The 12498-nt window shown below is 47.9% G+C and overlaps 1 protein-coding gene across 1 annotated transcript; it reads right to left on the bottom strand.

The window, feature by feature from the left end:
• Positions 1 to 4680: 4680 nt before the first annotated feature.
• On the bottom strand, positions 4681 to 6397 carry Tacstd2 (tumor associated calcium signal transducer 2). The gene has a single exon (XM_008836856.2). It carries the CDS (start codon positions 6288 to 6290, stop codon positions 5331 to 5333), a length of 960 nt encoding a protein of 319 aa, XP_008835078.1. The 5' UTR covers positions 6291 to 6397; the 3' UTR covers positions 4681 to 5330.
• Positions 6398 to 12498: the final 6101 nt, after the last annotated feature.

Below are 12498 nucleotides of genomic sequence, written 5' to 3'. Positions count from 1 at the left end.
TGTGGCTATCCTGGAGGAAACATGTCACTGGGGGTGGGCTTAGAGAGTTCTTAAGCCTTGCCATATCTCCAGTTGCTCTCTTGGTTCCTGTGCCTACATGATGATGTGAGAGCTTAGCTTCTGCTGCTCCTGCTCCAGCCACCTCCAGCCACCATGCCTCCCTGCCATGACAAACTGTAATTCTGGGACTGTAAGCTCAAATAAACTCCTCCTTCTATAAATTTCTTGGGTCAGTGTTTCTATCACAGCAACAGAAAAGTGACAAATACACCATCATGAGGTGGAATGTGGTTCTCTGCCCTGCAGTGGTATAGGGCAGTAGTAAGGAGGAGGGAAGCCTGGATTTGAATTCTAGCTGTGCTTCTTACCAGCTATGGGACTTATTTAAGACTGTATTTCCCTTGTTGGCAAAAAGGAAGAGATATTTCATGTTCATGGGTTGCTGTGAAATATATATGAGAGGTAAAGTGCATAGGTCAGTTTCTATGTGCTCAGTAGCTGGCACCCTTTTCCAGTGGTTAATATTTCCTAAATGCATATTCTGTGTCAAGCATCCTACATGACTCTCTCAGGGATAATTTTTCCAGATCATTTTCCTTCTTAGAAAACACTGTTGTTAAAAATGGGAATTGATGGCAGTGGTCTGGAGGAATGCGCTCTCTTTTGTTGCTGTGTTTGGGCTATTACAACAAAATATAAACAGTAGAAACTTAGCTGTTCCAGTTCCAGAGGCTGGCAAGTCCAAGATCAAGTAGATTCTAAGTCAGGCAAGCATCTACTTCCTGGTTTATAGGAAGTCATCTTTTGCTCTGTTCTCGTGTGGCAGAGGTTCAAGGATCTCTCTGGGCCCTTTTAGAGAAAGGCATTTTAGATAATACTACTACAATATTTACATATATTTACATATATATACATATATATATGGGGGCTAAAGATTTCTAAACACAAAATTCACTTATGTTTTGAAATTAATTTTATACAATATTTTTAGTGCACCTGCATTTGGACTGGGATGAATTGCATGTCCTCAACTCTGAATTTTCCATTTGGGAATCATATTGGTGATTTAAAAAAAAAAAACCCAACAACTTTCACATTTTGGATAATTTAGAATTATAGGGTTGGGGCAGTAAACTTGTAGTTTAAAAAGAAAGATATCTGTTCCTCACATCATAGTTGTATCTGCCCATATGGCTGGGCATGGCTATTTTGTACAAGCCAGAAAAGCCACAGCTCTGCTTCTGTGAACAGGTGGCTTCCATGTTGCTCTAGCTCTCCTAATCACAGGAATCTAGGAAAACACCAAGGGAGTGGAAATTCTGTTTACATTTCACTGCAATGAACTCAACCACAACTAACAATATTTTTTTCCAGGTTCTTTAGGTAAGTTGCTATAGTTCAAACAGGAGTGATATAATCTTTGAGATCTTAGGCCGGATCTTAACATCAAGACCAAGTATGTTGTTAGATGAAGCTATACCTATTTCACAGACAGGAAAACAGCAGCCAGCTAACTTCAGAGATTACCCATTCTACATTTATGCAAAGTTTCTTTCCCATTTAAGCAATATTAGAAAAACACAAAACAATCAAAACTGAAGAACTGAAATAATCAAGAAAAAATAATCAGGAAGGCAGACAGAATGAACACTAAATGGGACTGGCAGGTTTGGGAACGGTAGCGCAAACCTGCTGCCTGACTTGGGTTAATCTCTCCACGTTCTATCCACCTGTGTGAGATCCTGGACTAAAATGACCTTCCTTCTGGTTCTAACATTCTACTTGGAAAACAGTAAACAAAGCACATGTAAATGGGGAGTGAGTAACTTTAAATATTCCTTCAATTAAGGGAAAGTGAAGAAAGTCCTGGTGACCCACACAAGGAAATCCACTGAACCGATTGTAGGCTCAGAAGGCAAGCAGTGACCTGCTGGAGAGCCCCACCTGCTTTTCACATTCCCCAAATGTTCAACCTCCTGCCTAAGCTAAAAGCAGAGAAAGGGAAATTTTGGATGGAGGGAAGAGCCTGAAGGGGGAAGTCGAACACTAAATGGGACTGGCAGGTTTGGGAACGGTAGCGCAAACCTGCTGCCTGACTTGGGTTAATCTCTCCACGTTCTATCCACCTGTGTGAGATCCTGGACTAAAATGACCTTCCTTCTGGTTCTAACATTCTACTTGGAAAACAGTAAACAAAGCACATGTAAATGGGGAGTGAGTAACTTTAAATATTCCTTCAATTAAGGGAAAGTGAAGAAAGTCCTGGTGACCCACACAAGGAAATCCACTGAACCGATTGTAGGCTCAGAAGGCAAGCAGTGACCTGCTGGAGAGCCCCACCTGCTTTTCACATTCCCCAAATGTTCAACCTCCTGCCTAAGCTAAAAGCAGAGAGAGAAAGGGAAATTTTGGATGGAGGGAAGAGCCTGAAGGGGGAAGTCGAGGCCTGAAGGCTGCTGGTTCAGAGTCCTGTCCTCAGCAGAGCTGCTTAGCTTCAGACCAACTATGATGTGCTGGGAGGAAATGAAGAAACCTTTCTTCTTCACTCTCCACACCAGGTGTGTGGGGACAGCCACATGGGCCAGGAAGCCACAGCCAATATACTGTGAACCCCACACCGAGGATGAGAGCTTATGGATTTAGTCAACCTCTTTAGAATTTCGTTTTCTTTTGTATGTCATCCATGCTTTCTAGAACAAAGAAAAATGTAAATATACTGAACTTTTACCAAGTGTCCAGATCATTCTAGACAGGAATCAAATACCTCATGTCATCTTCACAATAGTGAGAGAGGTTTATGGTTTCAAGTGAAGAGGGCTTAAGTGACTTTCTCACCCAATGGGAAGCAGAATTTAAACTCAGATTTTTAACACTTTCGTTATTCCCAGAAAGTCAGTATTGCAAAAGATTACTGGTCAAAGTGTATCCAACTTTGAGTGCAGGACACCCAGTCTAAGATCAGTGCACAAAGTGAAGGGTTAGTCAGAAACTACATTCTGACCAGGAAGATCTTCCCAGATATTCCTTTGTTAACTGCCCACTTCATCTGCCCTGCTTCTTTTCTAAGCAATCAACTGATTTTTAAAGTGACTCTTTAAAACAATGGAGCCACACAAACACCAATCTTGGGAAATCACTTGTTCATTTTTACTGTGAAATGGGAGGTTAGGTCAAAGGATGGCAAACCCCTAGTCATTTCAGCTAGGACCCTTGGGTGACTCATGGAAGAGGAAAGCTTCGAAGTGGACAGTGTGCCTATTATTGCAATGCACTGGGCACTTCTGCCCATACTTTGGCCTGCAGCCCTTCTGCATCTGCCCCCTCCCCTGGAGTGATTTCACTTGAATCTGGGAGGAAGTTTTAAACTTGAAGACAATCCTACCCTGCTGGGGCAGCTGAAGCCTATTTACCAGGGCCTGAAACAGCCCCTGGCTGAGAAGTCAGCCTCAGAGAGTGGTCGCCCCTCACCCTCATAGTAAGGTGCTTCAGGCTTGAGGGGTCAAAGGAGACTAACGGAGTGGGACTTGGGGCATGAAACAGATCACCTGGAGGAGAAGCTGAAGGCCTGACCTTGGTTATTGTGGTTATCAGCTTCCCGGTTACTGCTGTGACTTGTTTACAGCAACACACAGACTTCACACAAGTGAATATTAATGTATGAAAAGGCGGAGTCAGTGACTTTTTACAACCAGTAGGAAAGTGCGCAAGCTGCAACTTGAGAAAGTTGCTTAAGTCACTTCATTGAGACTAAGATATTTGCCCAAGGGCTGAATAGAATCAGGCCTCCAACTTCAGAGCGGGGCTGGGTTTCGGGGAAATACTCTTGTGAAACCACCAGTGGAGAGCGCGCTGGAGCAGCAGGCTAGATAGAAGTCGGCGGGCGGCAGGCGACCACCACAAGCTAGCCGAACGCGCGGCCCAGAAAAGGGGCGGGGGGGACATGTAGGGGCGGAATTGGGGAGGGCGGCTCCTGCGGGGCGCGGGAACCCTGCTGCGCGGCTACTCCATCCCAAACTACGCCCGTCCGACCGGCCTGGCCGGTTTACTGCAACTCACCCAAAGGAATTTGGGTGGCACCTCTCACTCCCGGTCCCAGAGGGGCCCAGCCGGCCCTGAGCCCAAGATAGCATCTGGGCAGGGAAATCTGCTCCCGCCTCCTCCCCACCGATACTCACCAGTGGCTTCGAGACCCGCCCCGCGGCTGCAGTCCCCTTCTCGCCCCGGATGCGGCAGCACCAATTCCTCCAGGAGTGCTGTTAGCCCCAGAACTCCTAATACATACCAGAGATGGCTCATATGAGGTGAGGGGACTAGAAGTCGCCCAGCCATTGATTTCCTAGGAGTCCTGAGAGAGGTCTTGGATCCTCTATCTGACTGTAAAAACTATAAATGAAGTTCGGATTGGCTGTTCAAAAGTAGTCACAGGCTTCCCGCCATGCCCAGTTTCTTTTAGCAACCTCCTTCAAACCAAACCCCCAGCCCAGCCCCTACTGGGAATGAACCCCTAGCCCTCCCAACGACTAGGCAAACACACCACCTCAGTACCACATCCTCAACCCTCAGGAAACACAAGTGGCAATAGTAAATGTTAGTGGTGTTCGAATTCCAAATATAAACCCTAAGAATTAGACAAAGAACGAAGTGGTATACAACTGGAAGGGAATTTTCCACAGCCCACCGTTAGGTTTGTGACTTTCCCATATTTTATTAAATTTTTAAAAAATCACAGCAGCATTATCAAAGACATCTGTACAAACACTTTACAAAAGAGAATATTACTAGTATAAGCCGCACTCAGGGCAAGCAGAGGAATAGACTAGCGTCTAGGACAGTGTGCACTCCAACAAAGATATCTAAAACGTGTTCACACAGCGGGAGGGCTTCTTTCCATACAAACGGTGGCAAAAAAGGCCCTGCATAGGCCCAATTAGTAAACTCTTCTTCCCGGGAAGGCCATGAGGATGGAGTTCCTCAGGTAACCTAACCCTACACCGTAAATGCGCTGCTTTCCCATTTAAGCCTTTGAGAGGAATTCAAGTTGCTGGGTTGTCTGGCACTTGCTTCTTACAGAGGACGCGGCGCCATCATTCCCCTAACTCCCGGGGTCAGGTTTCTCGTGAGTGAACCGAAAGACAAAAGAATTTCAGAAATGCTTCCTTCAAGATAGAAGGCCGAGCCCGGGATCCAACAAACTTGTTTGTGGAGAGGGACGGGGAAGGCAGGATTGGGAGGAGAAATACCTTCTTTTGGCCAAGCACTCAATGAGGTGACACCCTGGTTAGGGGGGACGAAGAAATACATTGCCCACCCCTGCTCTGCCTGCCCGGCACCTACAAGTTCGGTTCACTCCTCATCTCCCCCAGCTCCTTTATCTCCACTTTTCTGTACTTCCCTGACTTCCTCCGATTGCTGACCACCAGGACGACCACGCCGGCCACTAGGGCCACCGCGACCACCGCGATGACGGCGATGAGGCCGGCGGTGAGGCGCTTCATGGAAAACTGGGGGGGCTTCTCGTCCAGATAGTAGATGAGCGTCCGCTCCACGTGCAGGGGCTCGCCACGCACCCGCACGTCCAGGCCGTGGCGACCCAAGAACAGCGACTCGCCTTTGACGTCCCTCTCGAAATAGTAGGCGGCGTCGGCGATGTCCACATCTCCGGGTCCCTTCTGGGATGCGTTCTGCCGCAACTCGATCTGGATGGTGGGCTCCTCGTAGTGCACCGCCGACAGGAAGTTGGGGTGCAGCTGGTAGCGTTCGCGGAAGAGCCGCCGCAGCTCTGCATCCAGGTCCGAGTGGTTGAAGGCGTGGTCGGTCCGGCGGTGGCGCAACTCGATGAGGATGTGGTGGGTTCGCACCAGCTCGTCGCAGCGCAGGCTCAGGTCGCCCTTGTCGGTGCGGCGCACGCCCACCGAGTTCACGCACCAGCACACGGACGTCTGATTGCACTGCCGCGCCTTGAACCGGCCCTGTGGGTCGCACTCGGGGTCGTAGAGACCGTCGTTATCCACGATCGCTTGCTCGCTGGGCCGCACCAGGCTGCGGCCGTTCTTCGGGGCGCTCATGCGCGCCTTGAGCAGCAGGCACTTGGAGGTCAGAGTGGCGCAGTCGACCACCGCGCGCGAGCCGAGCGCGCGGCACTGGCACTTGCCGCCGGGGCCGTCCTGGCCGCAGATGGTCATCTTGTTGGTGGGACACGTGCAGTTGCCCTGCGCTGCCGCGAAGCGGGTCACCGCCGCCACCATCAGCAGCACCAGCAGCGGAGGCGCGAGCGCGGGGCCCCTAGCCATGGTGGGGCGGAGGAGCGCGACGGACTAGGACAGAGCTGGGGGGATTAGCCGACTCAGGCTGGCCTCGGACACTGCGCGTCTGCCTCCGGGCCGCTCCCTCCTGCTCTTATACTCCACCCGACCTGCCCGGCTACTCCGCCGCGACTCATCCAATGGAATTTGGGTGATACCCCACCCCGCCTCCTTGTCCCACGGAGGGCCCCGCTAGCCCTGCACCTCTTCAGACTGGATTAGTCCCGCCTCCTCCCCACCGAAAGCCGGGAGAGGAACACCGATACTCACCTCCCTCTGCGGGCCCGCCCCCCAGTCCTGTCCCACTCCCGCCCCGCCCCCGAGGACCGCCCTGTCGCGGCAGGGACCTGGGGCGTCGCTGCCACCTCTACCCCCTCCCATCCCGTGCCATGGCCACGCCCCTCCAGACCCTAGACTCCCAGACCCCTCCTTTTCTCTCTCCCAGCTCTTACCTTCAGGCTCTTTCCCGCCCTCTGTTCTTGTCCCAGAACTTTTCGTTATTAACACGAATGTATACAGTTTGCTGGTCACCGACGTCCTCACGCCTGTCAGGACAGAAACAGACTGTCTCTCAGCCCTGTTCTACCTGAGACCTCACAGATGTGGCAAGGAGACCTGAAGTCACCAAGTAATTGCGTTCCTAGGACTCCTGCTTTGATTGTAAGTATTTGTCAAAACAAAGTGGTGCAGTATCTGGAGAAAGGTTAGAGAACCAATTATGCTACCACATCACCTGTAAGATCCAGTCCTTTCCTGGTGTGCCATGTATTAAAAGTTCTATTAAACACTTTTCACACACACACACACACACACACACACACACACACACACACACATACTTATGCCTGTCCTTGGTAAAGAGAAAAAATGAAAAGGGTCAAATTCTTAGAGTGAAGTCCACAAAAGGAGATCTTGTACAATTTGGTTCTAAGAGCATATTGCTGCTTTTCTCTCTGTGCCACCATGTATATTTCTCAGGGCTGAACTATTCAGTATAATGAAAGACTGGAGCCTGTGAGAAACTGCTGGTCTGCGGCTGTGCCTCCTTTAATAGGATGGCTGGGTTGCACTGTCTTTTAGAATCACTGAGAAAGTTCATGGTACCAAAACTGTGGTAAAATTAACAGTAATTAGCAAACTATAATTATTCCCAGGTCGTCCTTCAAAGCACATTTTACATATTCAGCATTTAGTGTGTGCCACTAGTGGTACAAGGGTGTTGACTCATGAAAGCCAGCCAGGCCTCTGCCCCATTAATTTTCAAGCAATTCCTGGGGCAGGTAGATGCAAACATATTATTTTAAAGCCTTTAGAGACAGAGGAAGGAGAGACATGAGGGACAATTGCCTACCCACTAACACCAGCAGTTGTGGTGCTACTCCTACTGTTCCTTGAACAGCCTAGTCAGTTTCCACTTCCTTTTCTCTTGTCCATCCACCCTGCCTGTGCCCAAACCTGTGCCCAGCTCCTCTTCTGAGAATGTGTGTGTGTGTGTGTGTGTGTGTGTGTGTGTGTGTGTGTGTCAGGGGGCAGGGGGGAGCACATCTTGGCTCTCAGGATAAAATTCATACTTTCTAAATCAGAAGAGCATGATGACCTAGGCAAGCTATGTAGCTTCTCAAGCACTTACCTTTCACTAAATGTGAAACACCCCTTTCACTAAATGTGAACACCCCTTTGTAGTATCTGTTGGGGTGGCATCTGCAAAGAGTAACCATGGATACTGTTCACTGCTGTCATGGATACTCTCCTGGGACAGGTAAGTATCACCGCCTATGCCAGCTGTGGATCTCCATCCCTGCCTTAATCCACTTTCCAAATTCCAAATGCCTAGTTTCAAGAAAGACTGGGTAATGATGCCCTAAGAGTTACTTTGATCATGATTCTAAACTTTTATTGGCCTTGTACCTGTGGGAATGTGGTCTGATGAGGCCAAGAGCAGTCAGTGATTCTATAGGCAAGTTGTATGTTTAAAAGAAAATGGCCTTTGGATTCAGTGAATCTTAGGTTTAAATGCTGGCTTCACACAACTTACCATACTGGCTGTATGGTTTTGAGCAAGTTATTTAACTACAGTGGTCCTGTTTGCCTGATTGTAAAATGGAGGTATTAATGGCTTATATTAGCCCAAAGTCTAATTTTCCTTCTTGTTATTAACAAAATATCCACACACACAAAGTACATAAAATAGAACAAGAACAACTGAAGTGTGAAGTGTGTGTGTGTGTGTGTGTGTGTGTTGCTGAGGATTGAATTCAAGGCCTTATGCATGCTAGGCAAGCTTTCTACCACTTGATTTATAAACTTTTCATAATTATCTAATCCTTCTGAGTGCAAAATTAAGATCAACATGTGACTTCGCATGAGCTATAAAAACAAAACTCACAAGCTGTTTCATTAAATAAAAAAATCAATGCTTAACTTTCAGAATTATTTTAATGATTCAAGATAAAAGATACAGAACATTTAACCCAGTGGTTGGCAGGCCAGAAGTAGAAGGTCGTAGTCATTACCTTCAGAGGACTCTGGAATGTGAGAATGATCTGAGCTCATTAAAGGGTTCTGCACCAAGCCAGTGATGATGGAGATCAAGTCCCTGGAGTTGGCTGGGATGAGTGCAGCTGAACTCCACTCCTGACTCCCAGGATGCAGGCATACAGATTATCTAGATGCAGACAGCACTTTGATATATTATTATCTGCTAGGATCCCTGCAACACCCCTGGGGAGTGGATGGGAAGATATTATTATCCTTGTCTTACAGATGTGGAAACAGATGCCTTGGGAGTGGAGGGGGAAACTGGCCTAGGGTCACATGCTGGTAAGTGGTAAGGCCCTGTCTAGAATCTACATCTGACTATGAATGCATATAGAAATGAACAAAAATGGAGTTAGCACACAGGTGAAAAAGATTAAAGTTGTCTTTTCTCCCTTCCTCTCTTTCTACAAATAGTTTTAGAAAGTTCTGTCCTCATAAAGAATGAACAAATAACTTATTATGTAGAGCACTGCTGGGAGCCCAGGGTTTGGGCCATTAACCACTAGTTCCTCATACTTTGAGGGGAAATGGTCCTGAGGTCTGTATTTTGCTGCAGAGAAACTGCCTGTGATGAACCTTGAGCAGGTCCCTCTCCATGATTTCCCTTTTCCCAGAATACGGATACTGGTTACCTCTTACAATATTGTAAGGACTGGGGGTATGGAGCCTGTAAAGCTGCCCTGTGCTGCCTTGGGAGGACTGAGGTCTCTTTTTCCTTGTCTGAATGCTGTCAAGACTCAACCTCCACAAGAAGTTTCTGTGGAGAGAGTGTACAGTGCAGCAAGGCCAGGTGGGATTCCCTTCCTCCTTGGAGGGTGGTGGAGCTCAAGAGGAAGCCAGATGTGGACAGAGCAGAGGGAAGTCAGCTGCCCCGACTGCTCAGCATGGAGGAGGGAGGCCTCCAGGAGCAGAACTTGAGAAAAGGGTGGAGTACAGAGAACAGACAAGGTCCACATTGTGTTTTCTGCTCTTTAAACATGTGACTCAAGTACTGGGGGATAATAGAATTCAAAGGAGCCGGGGGATGGACACACTTTATATTTTCTATTTGTTTAAAGTATTTGTAATAAAATAATTCATGTTGTCAATATCACAAGGAAAGTTTTGGATGAAGCATTTTCCATTCATTGCTTTCTCTATTTCCATGTCAACTACCATGTATTGATATCATGTTATAAATCCTCCATCGTCTCCCAGCAACTCTACGAAATCATTACTCTTGTCCCCATTCACCTGGGCAGGATACTAAGGTTTGAGATCACACATCTAGGAATCAGTGAAGAAGGGGTTTTGAACCCAGGTCTGATGACATGAATACTTTTACCAGTTTTAAAGACGCATTCCTGCTGTGTAAGCCAGCAGGTCTGGAACTTATAGACCTCCTGCCTTCATCTCCCCGGTGCTGGGCATCCAAGTGTGTACCACCAGCCCACTTACAAGAACTTTTTCTGCATGACACAATGCAGTTTCCTCTGAAGATTTTTGAATGAGCCAAGCCAGGTCAAAGACATTGGAATGAGAAGCAGAGTGTCGTTTGGGTGTTGCCTACCTAGGGAATGTTTGCTTTTCCACTTTTCTGGGAAGGGGACACATTACATTTCTTTTTGACTTGTTCATTCAAATCTGCAAAGCATCTGTGGCCCACCTGGAAGTGTGTCATGGTTTCCTTTCAGTGTCTCCAATCTATGTATGTTCTTTTCTCCATGGTTTCAAATTGCATACCATTCATGGGCCCATCTCCTTCTGGTTTCTCCCTCTAGGAGTAGTTGGCTCTTTTTCCAAGGGCTTTATAGTCAAGGGGTCGGGGCAGGGGCAGTAAAGTACCCACTAACTTTGTGCTCCTTGTGTGGTTAATCTCACTGGGTGAAATTGGCATCCGTGATGAAGGGTTGGGAAACCTTGTCCCTGGGCTCCTACGGAGCTGGAACTCACTGAGATGAGTCACAGTGCTTCCTTTCCCAGGGCTGCCCAGGTGATGTGTGAAGTCCCAATGACGGGTAGGTGCCAGCGGTTGCTGTTTCTATGCGCTTCTGGAATCCTGGAGATAAGGCATGTGACCAGAGGTCTCAAATGTGCTGCTGCTACCCCCTGTCAGCACTCCTTTCTGGGCCATCCTTACCCAAGCTCTGCTCCTTAAGATTACTGAAAGAAATCCTAGAGGACATGCCTTTTATACAGAGCACCCCAGTGCGAGTCCTACAAGGCTGCTTCGGCACTGCCTGTGACAATGAAGCATCCACAGTCCATTATTAGAGAGTTCATCATGGAATGCAGGGGTGTTGTAGGCCTCTGTAATTTTCAAAAGCCGAACCTGCTTTTGCCTCAGAGCAATAAAGAAGTGGTTTTCATCTCTAGCTCGTTGGTTCCTTGGGTTCCAGCTCTCCTGTCTCCCAGCTCCTTCCCTTCCCCTCTCAGATTTTCCCCTTGCTTTCCAATTTCCTCATCTCTGTCTCCTGCAGACCTCACTTCCTGAGTTACTGGTAGCATTGTTTTGTTTTCACCAGTGATCCAGCTAAAACATGACATCAGATGACCTGGCAGTTGGGGAGGTACCAGCTACCTTATCCTCCTTCTTCCCTGCCCAGGAAGGTAGGAGTAACCTAAGCTGTCCCTTACCTAATTTCCTTTCCCAAGAACTGGTAGTTCTGGAGCACTTCTTGCATACTTTTCTTACGGAGAGCCTGTTTTGGGCCAGCAGCTCAGCCTGTATCACCTCTAGCTTTACAAACAGAATGAGGGAGGTTTTGTTTTTCCCTCTTTATAAAGAAGGAAGCCCTGGCATAAGGGCACTGGCCAAGTCTGTGTAGATAGTCAACAACTGCTCTGCTGGGATTTACATCCCTCTGTGTCTGGCTCTGAGGCACTGCCGCGGACAACGTGAATTTCTTGAGCTCAAGTGTTTTAAACTCTAGCACACTCATCCACAAGGTCAAACTACATCCCGACCCCTGTTTCTTCTACAGTTGCTAAAACAGAGCATGGTTAAGGAGGAGAAAATATTCTCTCAACTAAAGCTAAATAATGAACTGACTTTGCTTTTATCCAGTCACTTGCAGTTTTCCTAGTTGCCATTCTTGTGGCACTCCGTGGGAAAGCCGACAAGGGAGGGCATCAGAAGCAAGTGCCACAGCAGCGCAGGTGAGTGGTTCCTCCAAAGAGAGAGTGAAGGACCCTTCCAGTGTCTCTGGTGAGACAGTTTGCTTAGCTCCAAGCGGCCCTAGGTCATAGGCACAAACACCAGAGCCATCTTCCTGACTATGGGCATTCCTCCTGAGCCTCACTGCCTCTGCCACTGTCCGTCCTGAGACACCTCCAGTCATGTTAGTCCAGGGCTGAGTGTGCTGAGCAGGCTGGTCTCTACTCCCACTCTAGCAGTGAGTCATTAGATATGCTGGGGGTGGAAGTGGAGGGGATCAAGAGTGGGAGGGAAGAAAAGTTCTCAAGTCTAAGAAGAGAGAGAGAGAGAGAGAAAGAGAGAGAGAGAGGCAGAGAAAGGCAGAGACAGAGAGAGACAGAGAAAGAGAGATCTCTTTGTTCTCTAGTTTAAGGATGCTTGGGTACAAGGCCAAAGGCAGGAAAGTCCCCATTGTTCTGATGGCCTAAGTGGGATGTGAGAAATTTGATTCAATTCTTTGGATTCATGTGAGAAGTCATGGCT

This window comes from Nannospalax galili, unplaced genomic scaffold (assembly GCF_000622305.1).
Source record: "Nannospalax galili isolate Female #2095 unplaced genomic scaffold, S.galili_v1.0 scaffold718, whole genome shotgun sequence".
Lineage (NCBI taxonomy): Eukaryota > Metazoa > Chordata > Mammalia > Rodentia > Spalacidae > Nannospalax > Nannospalax galili.
This window is presented reverse-complemented; position numbering and strand designations above follow the sequence as displayed.

Excerpts from the sequence above, each read along its gene's own strand:
- Tacstd2 (XM_008836856.2), bottom strand. The coding sequence starts at position 6,290 with ATGGCTAGGGGCCCCGCGCTCGCGCCTCCGCTGCTGGTGCTGCTGATG.